We start from the raw sequence: 13,916 nt of genomic DNA on the forward strand, positions 1-13,916 counted from the left end.
TCTAAATATAACGCAAGAGCTTTTTATGATTTAGAGTTAGGTGATAAAATATAAATAGTTTAGTTGTTAAGAACGCTTCTTCTTATAGTCTTACGAAATCGTTTAAAAATGTTGTTGTATCTAGGCCAAGAACCGAACAGGGTCGTCGTTCATTTAAACACAGAGCTGCAATTGCCTGGAACTCTTTACCCGTGACACTATCAAACAGCTCGAAAACCCTCACTCTTTTAAAAGAAAGGTAAAATCGATCAAGACCTGCGTTAGGGACATCAGTTTTCAAAAGGAATTCTCAGTAAATTATAATAAGAAACCTGAATTTACATATATTTAAATTATTTGATTAGTCTTTTTATCTTAAATATATAATTGTACTGTAAATCTTTGTTCTCTTATCTAGACTTAGTAGTAGTAGGTCCACATCAGCTGTACAGTTTCTTATTACAAACCTACTTATCAAATATATGTATGTATGTATGTAGGTATGTATGTATGTATTGTCGTATGTACACAACCCAAATTTTTTATTTATTTCACTGCCGCTCATTTTCACCTTGCTGGCCGCTAGCATTTCTCATTTTCTCACCGCCGCTGTGAAATTTTCACGTTTTTCCTCCAACGAAATTCTCCTCCTTTGTTTTTAATCACTCGCTCTAGCTCTTTCTCTGTTATCCACGTGAGTGTAGGCATAAAAGATAACACCAAAAAAGACTCGACTTTGTTGTCGTTTTCGTTTTCTCTCTAAAAGTCCGGGTGGCCATGCGATTTCCCTCCAAAATCAGTTCGAGTTACTGTGGTTTCATACCTGTACATTGGTATACCTGTGGTGCGGAAGGTCAGACGGTCACGTGATTACCTAAATTTCTTGGATGGATGTATTACCAAATTTTCTTAGGTATAGGCCACTGCGAAAAATACTATGATATTCTCAAATTGCCGCTTGCGTAGAGCTTTATGTAAACCTCAAGTTCACCTATCTGGTTCTTTGCACGAACTGCACGTGCGATTGCCAGTTTCTACAATAGAATTTAGGGTACGTATAGGAGGCTTGCCCTGAAACCTGTAGTTTTATCTTTGATTAAAGACAACTTCCAACTCACTTCTCTCGTTGCCGAACTCCTGAACGTAATGAAAGACGAAAGTAATATTAAAAGTATACTTTGGCCAACGTTGCCGGGAGGTTCGCGCAAATACCCTGAGTATGCAAATTTTTGACAACCCGTGCAAATCGTGCACAAAAGATAATGCAAAAGTAAGGTTTACATGAGGTACTACCCAAACGACAATTTTGAGAATATTAGGGTATTTTTCGAAGTGGCCTTCAGGGCTCCGCTCGCGCGCGCGTGGAGCTCCGCTAAAAACGTGGTAAGCCTTCCTAAAAAAATATTACTCCATCAAACTAATATAAAAAGAAACCACCAAGGACTTAAGATTGTATTTTGTCTTCATTTTATTAAGAAAACTTTAGTACCATCCTATTGTTACAAACTCCTGGCCTCAGTTGTTTAAAAGGTGGATAAAGGTATCCACAGAATAAATCTTTATCCAGTGGATAGCGCTATTCAATCTTTGAACAACCTGATCAGTAGTTCGGCAAAGGGTATATCGGTGTTCATTATTTTCCCATTTCATATCACGAGCATCTGTTATTCGAATCAGTGAATTTCCAGTCATGTAACCTAGTTGGGCAAAGTTATACCCTTGCAGGCTACTCCAATTCATATTTGGGCAACCAGATCTACAAATTTGAACAAAAGTTATTGCTGAGATCACTGTTACTAAAACAGTTTTTGTATATATTAATCTTCCTGAAGCATTTACTAGAGCACGCTCTAGTGAATGATTTCTGCTTTAATTTTTTATTCTTATTTTCAATATGTTTGGCTGATTGGATACTAGGATCGTGTTTTCTCTCTCAATAAAATTAAGCCTATTCCTAGTACAAGAATACTGAAATGAGGATAGTTAAAATGTTCTTGTTCTGGAAATGATAAAAATCAACCTTTTGATTAATGTCTTATCACATTCCAACTTGCGGAAGTTTACTTCGATCACTTCTCTTAACTCAAAAATTCCCCAAAAAGGTATCAACGAAGAACATCTTGGAACGCAGCACGGAAACTAGTACTGAAAATTAAGGACACACACGTCAGTCTTGCTTGGGAGTTAGATTATTTACGTCAGGCTGCAGAAATTCTTGGACCATATTGTTCACAACGTTTTGAAGAATTTCCATAGCAGTTGACATGTCAAGACTGAAACGTGAAAAAGAATAAAAAGCAGCAATTAATCTGACATAATATATTGAATTCATACATATTTTTTCAAACTGTTGTGTCAAGAGTAATCTTAGCCCAATCGTGACAATGACAAACCCTAGTTTTCAGATCTGTTTCATAAGGCTGCCGGAAAAAAAATTCTTCAATATTACGCTGTTCTGGTTTTTTTCAAAACCTCAATGCGATGGAAGCTTTTTCTATTACATTTTCGTCAAAGAACAGAGAAAAAGTCAAAAGATCTTCATTAAAGTCAAAGATCCATCAAAAAATTACTTCCACCTTATTGTTATGGAGTTGAAAATTGTTTACCAATTGATTTAAGCGCTTCGTAGTGTGCAGTGGGGTTACGTGATATTTTGCAACTCTCTCGACCAACTCGTAATCAAGGATATTTCGCACCTTTGAAAAGGCCACTACACATGTACTCAGTGACTTGAACAGCCGTGTAATCCTACGAATTTCCACTAAGCCTTATTTGAGCTGTGTCTTTTATTACAATAAATTATAATTTTAGCAAGTCGCCATCACCCATGGGTGGTTTTCAGACGAGACCTGTTACGTTTTGTTTTGTTTTGCTTTGTTTTGCAAGTTTTCTGGACACAGGCCTGCCCAGAGGGAATAGGCACGAACGGGACTCATGGGTCCCATGCACGGTGTCATCCCTACTCAATCCCACAACCCGTAGAGGTTGGCCACACCACCGGGGTCTACGTCCCCTACTCTTTTCGAACAGTAGTGTGGGTTCTTTTACGCCTCACAAGAACAGATTAGTGAAAGTGCTGAGACGGGACCTACGGTTTTTCGTCCTTATCCCAGGAGACTAGAAAGTCTAACCATTTGCAGATGTCATTACAAAGGCAGCACTTTCTTCTCAGTTATTTAAAGACCCTAAGTGTTGGTCCGGTCGGGGTTTGAACCCGCGACCTCCCGCTCAGCAGACCGGCGCTCTCCCAACTGAGCTAACCCGACGGCGGCTACTAAATTAAATTGGGGCTTTTCACATGACGTCACCAAAATTCAAACTAAGAAACTATCGATTCTTCTGGGTTTCTACTTTCATGAGGTATTGAGGCCCCTAAAAACCTTTGGTCACCTTTTGCGATAGAAGACGCTGAATGTCTAGGCTTTTACGTGACGCAGCATTTAGCTTGCGACCGGGAAAGCTCTTATTTGTGCCTCTCAAAGGGACACCAACATCGCGTTTCCATATAAAGCCTTATAAATGAATGTTTAACGGAAAAACCGTCTGGGATGCGTGACACTTCTATTTCAATAACTGATAAGGTGATACTCGGTAAAGTACGGTGGCCCAAAAGTGTCACGGCAATTTCAATTTTTCTCACGGCAATTTCAAATTTCAAATTACTTACGGTAATTTCAATTTTACTCACGGCGATTTCAATTTCTTGACAGTAACTTCAATTTTACTCACGGCAAATTTCAATGAGTATCAGGAAATTCTCTGCATGACAATAACAATAAGCCTTACAGTTAGTACACTTCAGAGAAAGCTGAAACAGTACTCTTTAAGAAACACCATTGTGAAAATAATAGATGGTCCTGGAAGTTCTGTTGGCTACCGCAGCGCTAAAGTTTGGCACTTTCTCCAGCAGAAGGGAATAAGAGTACCTGAAGCAAAGTGGAAGAAATTGTTTGTGAACTAGACCTCGATGGCGTTGAAGCGAGAAAAAGACACAGGCGGGAGTATACCTGCCCAGGCCCAAATAAGGCTTGGCCGCAGACGGTTATGATAATAAAGATAAGGCCGTCCGGATATCCGATAAATGGTTGGTTGGGTATAAACAGGAAAGTACTTTGGCTGTATGTCACGCGTTCTGACAACCTACCTTGCAACATAGCTGCGTATCATCTGGATGCTGTTCGAGAGAACGGAGGATGGCCCCTTGAATTATATACCAACTTGGGCACAGAAAATGGAATATTATGGCTGGTATACAGTCTTTTTCGAAATTGCCGTGAGTGAAATTGAAATTGACGTGAGTAAATTGAAATTGCTGTGACTCTTAAGGGCCACCGTATTAAAAAAAAAACCAAAAGTGTCAAGTGTTTTCAAAAAACACAAACGTTTCGGGTCTATGACCCTTCTTCAGTGTGAGAAAAAACCGTTGTACAGTACTTCGCAAAATCCTCATTTAACCGCCGCCTAGTTGGCTCAGTTGGGAGAGGGCCGGTCTGCTGAGCGGGAGGTCACGGGTTCGAAACCATGCCGGACCAACTCAGGGTCTTTAAATAACTGACAAGAAAGTGCTGCCTTTGTTATGACATCTGCAAATGGTTAGACTTTCTAGTCTTCTCGGATAAGGACGAAAAACCGTAGGTCCCGTCTCACAGCACTTACACTTAGCTGGTTCTTGTGGGAGAGTAGGGGACGTAGACCCCGTTGATGTGGTCAACCTTCACACATCACATCATGGGTTGGGTGGGTACAGTAAGCTCATAAATGGACTGAGAGCGGCTGCCAGTGGCGCCTTTGTATGCTGACGTCCCAGCTTACTGTTCACATGTTAAAATGTATTGTAAGAGGGCATGTCTGTTGTCCTCTTATCCACGACTCTTCATTCATTCATTCATCATAAAAATAATCGAAGGCGCGCGCGCAGGATGTATATAACGTCCCAATTCAAATGAAACCTTAAAAGTAGGTTGAGTGTGATCGTCCCGGTGAACGTAGTCCTGAATAGGACTGTTGTTGTTGACAGTGACTGGCGTTTCGTAATCTCGTAATCCGGCAGTAATTGGTGCGTTTCGATCCGTCTGTTGTCGCTGTTAAACAGTCGTCTATTGTTAGTCAAATTGTCAGTTCTCCAGTCGTTCTCTCGTAGTTAGTTTTGCTTAATCTCGTCAATAAGTCGTTTGCACGGTGCTAGTAACTGTTGGTTACGATTCAGTCACGGTGGCGTTTGTTCTAAGTTAGTAAACCAGCTTTCTAAAGTAAGTCGTTGATAGTAGTCTGTAGAATACGTTATACATGTCGCAGAGTCCCAGTCAATTTGATGTTTCGTCTGTAAATGGTGTTCAGCAATGTGATTGTTGTCGTCACCATTCCTCGTCGCTCGTTCGTGTTCGTTTAGTCGCGTGGTAAGGTTTCTGCCGGTTTCACCATGTAAGAAGCCTGGCAGTCGCAGCATTTGATCTTGTATACTGCTCCCTGTCTGTCCTCCGGTTTGTCTTTGTCCTTGACATTAGTAAGCATTCGTCGTAAAGTGGTTATCGGTTTGTGTGCAACACGTATATTGTAAGGTTGTAAGATACGTGAGATAGTTTCAGAGGTGCCTCTGAAGTGCGGTATAGTCGCTGTTGTAACCGACGCCAGAGTTGACGTTGGACTGAGTGTTGGAATCAATGTTGCTGTGAGTGTTCCGTCTAACAAAGTCCGTGTTGTAATTGTTCTTACTAAAAACGTTCTTAAGATAATCAGTCTCGTCTTGTAGGCTGTCAGGTGAGTCACAAACTAGTTGCGCTCGTCTCGTCAAAGTCCGGATATTAGTAGCTTTGTGAGAGGTCAGGTTGTACGAAGACTGGTCTAGTAATCGGTCGGTATGTGTCGGTTGTTGTGAATAGTCGTTTGTAGTTTGTTGTTGTCGCGAGTGACCAAGCAGTCTAGAAAAGGTATCTTACCATTTTCTTCGATCTCCTTGGTGAACTGTATGTCCGCGTTCCGTCTTTGTGTACGACGGTGAACGTGTCGTCAACGTAACGTAACCAAAGAGGTAAAGTTCGCGTATATGTAGCTAAGGGTTATTCCTCGATGTTTTGCATGACAATTTCTGCTACACCAACAGAAACGAAAGCGCCCATAGCCGCACCGTGTAACTGTTTGTAGTGTTTGTCGCTGTACTGACAGTACGTCGAAGTCAAACAGAGGTTGAGTAGGTCCATAATGTCGTCTGAAGGTAGTGGCAGTTCAACAGTAGAGTTCTTAATAGCGTTCTCAGTACAGTCTAGAGCCAGTTGAAGTGGAATACTGGTGAACAATGATTTCACGTCAAAGGACACTAGTTTGTGGACGTCCGGTATCTGTGTTGTCTTACTGGCGTCAATAAAGTTCTCAGTAGACTGTACTTTATGTCTAGATTCGTCAGTGAGAGGTTTCAGTACGTTAGTTAAGTATTTAGACAGTTGGTGGGTCGGGGACCCACAGAAAGAAACCATGGGCCCCATAGGTATGGTGGGTTTGTGTAGTTTTGGTAGTCCATACAGCTTGGGTGGCTGCGGAGTCTGATATTCAGTCCTTTCGGCTGAACGGTGCCTAGTTGAAAAATCAACCGCATCTCACATTGTTTTCGTTGAATGTCAGTACCACTGCGTAATGCAACACCACGCACCTGGACATCAGAAATACTGTGGCCAGTGGAGTTGAAATGTTGGGCCACAGGAAAGCCAGGAGTGTTGTTGCTTATACTTCGCAGATGTTCGCTGAAGCGACTCCTAAGGTTTGTTCCAGTTTCACCAATGTAAAAAAGTGGGCATCGGCGGCAGGATATGCAATAGACAAGATTCTCGGACTGACAAGTGAAATGGTCACGGATACAAAAGTTACTGCTAAAGGTTTTGAAGACTGAGGAGGTATATGGTCTGTTGATATAACCGCCATTACTAGTTCTTACCTGAACTCCTTATTTAGATAAAGTTTCCTCTTCCTTAGATCATAGTTTTCTTTAATAGTATACCCTTTACCACTATTACTTTTACGTGTGCTACCTGTTTTGCTTTCCTCCTCTTTCCTATCTTTTTAACTTTGCATAATTATTACTGACTATTATTGTACTGATACCCAGCGACATTAGTCCTCGCTAATTGTGGGTAACATAATTGTAAATTATTTTCAAATTGAGTAAATTGTTGTTGTTATTTTCACAAAATAATGCAACCCTTAAAAAACCTACGGAAACTGAAAAATCAAAACTGTAGCTATAAGAATGCCTTTGTTGACTTCTGAAAACTTTTCCCGCCTCCTTAACTATCGCGAACATGCGCAGTACAAGAACAAGAAAATATAACCGTAGAAAGTAACGTTTCTCGAGTAGATCATAAAAGGTTATTTTTTCTGCCTAACCCGGAACCACTATTTGAGCAGCCCGTGTTGGCTTGTTTGCTCATCAACTCGTTAAGCTGTTCGTCTCCTGATTAACCCTTAGCTACAATCCCGGACGAAACTACTTGAGAATTTTTACCCCTTCATGGACAGTATCCTACGCAACAACATTATTTCAACAACAACTGATTTACGGTACCAAATCCCCCTTACCCCAGGTCAAAGTTGTGTCCTACTAATGTCTAAGGATCAGGGCTGCTTTAGAACACAAAACAACATTGCTTTAAAGAGGAGGGGGGAGAGAGGAATCGGTATAGCTACGATGTTAAGAAAAATGCTCTGAGAATGTGACATTTTCTCAACAGTTTTGTCCAAGATTGTAGGTTTCTAAGGGTGTTTACTTCAAAACACCTTTTCGGAGTATCCGAATGAGAAGTCGTAATCACTTGTCCCTTGCATAGCATAATAATTCGACGTTACATGTATTTCTCTGATTAAATTATTAAGTCGACTGTACAATGAACTTACTTGTCTCCTGGTTTGCATGCCAACTCTGTGTAATATTTAATCTTAGGTTCAGTTCCACTTGTCCGAAGGGTGGCAACGCACCCATTCTCGAAATAGAATGTGATCATCTGGCTTGACTTGCTGACGGGAAGAACCTAATATGGATAAACACAAACAGTAACACAATTGTAATATTTAGGTTTTTCGCCAGGTGTATTGTCCTTTGTGGTTATGACGTGCTTGTCAATGCGGCTGATTTCTTTACGACACCGTGACCTACTTCCCTTACATAAACAGTCGCTCCCATTTTAAAGGTCGTTTGACCATTGGTTACCCAAGCCTTTAGTCATGGTAGACTAAATGCGCCATTTTCGCGGTTTTTAGGTTCTAGAAACGGCCATATTACTTTAATAAATATGCCACCTTATAAGATAAACTATCATTTAATTAACTGGTCTTTATTATTGGGAAGATGGACTGCTCATATCTTAATATAGCAATTGTTTATTACTCTGAAATCAGATGAATAAGCACTTTATTGCTCGGACATATTGTCACCAACTTGATATTGGTTTCCTCTTATAGTTAATATATAGATTTAGCCAGGGCTAAAAGCGAAGCTCCCATTAATCAATTTATAATTTAAATCAAACAATAAACTTGTAATCCACAAATCAGTTAACTTAAGGGCACATTCAAGTGACTTTGGAGGGAAAGGCTAAGTTATTTTAGAGTGAAACATCTTACATCGAGTTGATAGCCTTATATGTACACCAAAAATATAGCAAACATCTTCGATCACATTCAAGAGCCATAATGGCTCTTGATCAGAGCTGTAGATAAGGCCTCGAAAACAAATTCTTGGAAAACAAATCAGGCCGAATTTTTTTGCGTTCGACAGGTTTACTTTACAAATTCTTGCCAACAAATCTGGGGGTGTGTAAACCAACCTTTTATACTTTTTATACATCACATCTGAGGTGAAACAGTACGTACAATTTATCATACAGATCTCGTACAGAATGCGGTATTTCACAATTTTTCAAGACAAATTGCACTCAGTCAATGTTCAGGACGATCAATCGTGGGCTTTTAGCGAAACCGTTTAAAAAATTTCCAAAATCACCCATTCGGTCGGCCGGTTCTCGTTTCTAGTGCAAGCTGTCAGTGTGGTTAAGTGTTTGAATGAACTTTAATAGAGTTACGTTTCAACATAATAACGAATTTATTATTATTATTATTTTTGTTATTTAATGGTTTCAGTTATAAGGATGTGTAATCTTATAAAGCGTTTGATACGCGTGACGTTTTTTTAAAGTACTCATGCAAGCGATGTTCATGAACGATGAAAACAAACGCCACGGACGAGCGATTAAAATTGCAAGAGAGTACTAACAATCACTAAAAGAAAGATAATTCGGTGAAACATTTAAAGAGACAACAATTTTCATTCACGAAGACAAGTATTAAAGTGTCTCTAAAAATCCTGAGTCTTTAAACTGAAAAGTTAATATGTTTTACTTTAATTTCAGCCGGCCTCCCGGTGTTTGCTTTTTTCAAAGATACCACTTCTCGAAGGAAGAAAATCGCTCAAAGTTTTCTTTCTACAGCCAAATTTATAGCTAAATATTCTTCGGAACGTTTTCTCTCTATTTGCGGTGAGAAAATATATCTGAAGGCTTTTTAAAGTTCTGTAAGCTTATATCAAACCTGATACTAGGTCAGATCATTGACTCAAATCTTACAAACGTGCATAAACTTGCTGCATAAACTGTGCTCGACTTCATGAAATTAGATATAACAAAAACAAACATCAAATACAATAATTACTCAGGCTTACCATTCGAGATTCAGTTCCTGAAAGATATTAAGGAAGGCCACAGTTGCTTGAGACTTTTAAGCCGTCTTACGCATTAAGCAAGGTGGAAAACGAAAACGATGCAATCCGAAATCGGATCACCGAATTTTGACAAGCGACGCGTTTCTCAACCAAAAACCCAATAAAGAAACCAGCCACGAATAATAGAAGACTCTTGATAGCAGCTGAATTTCATTTTGTACATCCAGTGGAAAAGACAGTTAAATACATCACAAGTTGACACAAAACTCTGTCAACTTCAGCTGTCAAAGTAAACAACTTTCATGATGCTGCATAAATTTTCCGCATGAACTCACCTGTCAATTTTTGACCAATCAGAGTATAAAAATTGGACGTAGAGCGTGACCAACGCGTGACCATGGTAAAAAACGGTCTTCCCCGCCTGTATTTTTTAAAAAATGGCTGAATTTTCCCGTCCGAGGTCAGTTTGAAATCAAAGTCTTTACAGTGCGGGGCCATAGTGACATAAACACAACATATTTCATATGAATCATTGGAAAAAATAAACTTGAGCTTACGATCATTTGAAACTGGTAATTTGCCAGCGGATAACTTCAAAAAATACTGGACCTCGATGGGTGAACACTTGAGCCCGTGGTACGGTCAGGTGATACTGGTCAGCGGATACCCTGTTTTGACAGCTGTCAATTGATCAAAACATTGATGTGCAATCATGTGCAATTAGTTTTCTCTTGGGCTTCCAAACTAGCTAGAAAGTATGACAGTAAACATTGGTTGCCCTGTGGTGCGGACGGACGGTCGGGCGTACGGTCACGTGATTACCAAATTTTCTTGGATGGGTAGATTACCACATTTCCTTACCTATGGGGCTCCGCCCACGCGCGCGCTTCGCGCGCGGGTGGAGCTCCGCTAATATCTATCTTTTGAGTTAACTCCATGTTAATAAGGAAAACCACTATAATCAGTTAAGTTAAAAGGACAGACTATAAAAGTAGAAGAAGTCTGTAACTTAACGAAGATGGAAAGGAAAGAAAAAGAAAATGAGGAGCAACATGATGGAGAACGACGCAGTGAAAAACTGAGAAAGTTAAAGAGCGAACTGAGGTGTAAGTCAGAATAAAGAACTGAAGAAGCAAAGAGCAAGCATTACAGTTACACTATAAGCCTCAGCTGATGAAAATGTAGGTACGGACACGTCTCTATTAGGGACAGTTTCCAGTGTCCCGACAAAATTCTCATATATTTTCTTTGAAAAGCCTTCTATAATAGCGGAGCTCTGGCGCGCGAAGCGCGCCTGCGGAGCACCATGGCAAAGTAAATCTACCCATCCAAGAAAATTTGGTAATCACGTGACCGTACACCGCCCGCCTGCACCACAGGGTAACCAATGTTCAATCTCACACTTTCTAGCCAGTTTGGGAGCACAGGAAGACTGATATTGCACACATATTGCACATTAATGTTGTGATCAATTGACAGCTGTCAAAACAGGGTATCCGCTGACCAGTATCACCTGACCGTATCGCGGGCTCAGGTGTCGACCCATCGAGGTCTAGTATCTTTTTAAGATTATCCGCTGACAAGTTACTAGTTTTCAACTATTCACTGATTCACCTCCAGTTCCTCCGAGCGAGCGACGCCAAACTCGCGTAGGTTGCGAGCAAAATGCTTTCCCGGTTTGCTGCCGTAACAAACTAAGAAATTTGACAACTAATCAAGCAAGCTATTTCCGAAATACATGAAGAAGGTGACGAAGTTCGGTTTGGAAGTTTTAACAGGTAAAGCTTTGTCTTTTTGACTTGAATAGTTATTGATAATACCGGTGAAAAAGTTTTTTGTGCATAAATGCCAATTAAGCTTAAGTCTTTATTTAGTTGACTTGTTCATAAATAAGCTTAAAACTAAATTTAATAATCTTTTTTACAGAATTATTTTAAATACAAACAGAATTCACCACTCCTTTTGAAGAAACTTCCCCGCAAGAGCTAAACAAACGCTTTCAAAAGTTTTATTTGTCGCTAAGAAAAAGCGACGACCGCGGCCGTTCGGTCATCGCGCGCCAAAATTGTAATCGTTGGCAACAGTAAATGAGTTCAAAATCATCACTTTGTGCTCAATTATCTCACTGTTTTAGTATATACTAAAACAATTATTCACCTCAGTGTCGGTGGCTAGTAGTGGAAATTTACCTCGCCGCTTTGCGGCCCCGGTAATTATCCAATACTAGCCACCTCCACTTCGGTGAATAGTTGTTATATATTACGGACTCTCTCTAATACGGACAAAGGACACTAAATCCCGGCCCCAGAGGGTAAATTCAGATAAACTTAATCTCTTTATTACGGACACTGCGGTGATCAGGTAAATCCCCAACCCCAAACAGGTGAATCTACACAGGGTGAATCCCATCTGACTGATGAGCTATGCAAGGTGATTTCAAAAGCCCAGTCGCTGTATATCAAACAACGACTTGCGAAAGGTGTACATGGGAACATAAACGACTTTTTAAAGGCTTGAATAACTACAGACAGCATAATGATGTTTTCTATTACATTTTGTATTCTAGTTATTTTTACTGCACTTGCAAAATAGCGAAAGACGCTTTCAGAATTGTGCTTTAAGTTACAATATAAAAACATGAAGCATTGCGCTGTAGCACGTTTTGTTTTAAAACAATGAGATGCCTACGACTGTGCTTGCTTTGTAGCTTATATGTACAATGTTATATGCTACTGAAAGACTGTCTTTCAGTGTTTATAAATTTAAATGTAGTTTAAAGACGAGCATAAGCCTGGTTTTAGCTACTGAACAGTTAAAACTGTAAGTGGAGTCACAAAAGTGACGTCATCGTAGTGACCTCTTTTATACGGACACCTCTCTAATACGGACACTTGGCTCTGTCCCTTCGGTGTCAGTATTGAAGAGGTTCGACTGTACTTTAAAATAAATCGTCTTGCCCTCCTAAGAGCCTGTCAATCACTTAACACTAGAAAAGAGCGTTCCAACTTCTTTCACGCTGGTAAGGCACGTCTCCTAATACTTATTCCTGGTGCAGAACTCGCAGTGCCATACTATTGTGTAAGCCGATCAGTTCCCGACGAACAGTTTACAAACTGATTCTGCCTTTAGCAGATGTAAAAGCCATTCTCTGGATTGAATGTACTTCAAAGTTTACGTGGCGTGGGTCAGTTGTTATAGATGTATCTGAGTTATAAAAGACAGTTGTTCAATGTGTTTCGCAATTTTGGCGGGTCGTTTTAATGGCGAAATATTAGCACACGAAAGGCAATGACAAAGACCGTTTACGAAAGGTTACTCTGCGACGCCCGCAAGGAAAAAATGTTTTCATAGTATTTTTCATGGTCTCCACTGAAAAAAAAATTCCTGATACGAAACAGGCAAAACAAAAAGACAGTGGGGCGGATACTTGCATGGACTGTGCGACTTTTGGTTAAAAGCATGAAACCTGGCAGAAGAGTATAACTTCATGTGCCTATTAAATGTGGATATGGAGCCATCGCGAAATATTTTGGGTTATCGAGATATTTCCGGCATTCAGAATAGCCATCATTTAAAACCGGAAGTGAAATTTTCAAACCGGAAGTAGTTTTTAAAAAGCATAGTTCCATTCTCTGAATCGATAAATTTGAATCTCGGCAGGTTATGAAGATGCGTAAGCAAAAAAATCGTATTTTGGTAAATTATTCATCTTTCACAGGAAAAGTACCGTAACTCTATTTGTTTTCTTAGAAAATAAAAAAAAAAAAATGCAGCCACGTAGAGCTTGATTAGCAATCATGTATAATCACAATCATCCGCGCAGGTGCAGAGGGCAGTACAGCGTAAGCGAGATTTATTTCTTCGCTCCCGCTTAACGTCTCCACTACTACGGCTGTTGTACTGTAGCAACTGCTAGTTGGTAAGACCAGCTTTAGACTTGGTCAAAGTGCCTGCTTGCATTTCAATGTTAGGACCATAAAGAATGTTGACGAGAGATACCAGTGATGGTGGAACGGAATTCGCCTGGCAGTTCGCTTCAAAATACCCGTCAAATGTGTATTTCTGTGTTTACATTTCTTTGCGTACAATGCTTGCCGCTTTGGCAAGGTGCAACGCTTCTTCATCACTCTCTTCCTTGTGAGTTTTCTGCAGCGCGTTGGCAAAATCTTTTTAGAAGGCCAAAAAGACATCACGTCCTTGTTTGTGATCTTCGAAGGCTGGAATTTGGAAAAGAATG

At 40.1% G+C, this 13,916-nt stretch overlaps 1 protein-coding gene across 1 annotated transcript in view; it reads right to left on the reverse strand.

Moving 5' to 3' along the window:
- Positions 1–1,429: 1,429 nt before the first annotated feature.
- Positions 1,430–13,916, reverse strand: part of LOC140948365 (phosphopentomutase-like) — an 80,213-nt gene continuing 67,726 nt past the window's right edge. The window contains exons 18-19 of the mRNA XM_073397600.1: positions 7,861–7,994; positions 1,430–2,252 (exon numbers count right to left, since the gene is read on the reverse strand). Coding sequence (XP_073253701.1) covers positions 2,147–2,252; positions 7,861–7,994 — 240 coding nt within the window. The 3' untranslated portion in view covers positions 1,430–2,146. The remainder of the gene's footprint in view (positions 2,253–7,860; positions 7,995–13,916) is intronic.

Source organism: Porites lutea, chromosome 9 (assembly GCF_958299795.1).
Source record: "Porites lutea chromosome 9, jaPorLute2.1, whole genome shotgun sequence".
NCBI classification, from domain to species: Eukaryota; Metazoa; Cnidaria; class Anthozoa; order Scleractinia; family Poritidae; genus Porites; species Porites lutea.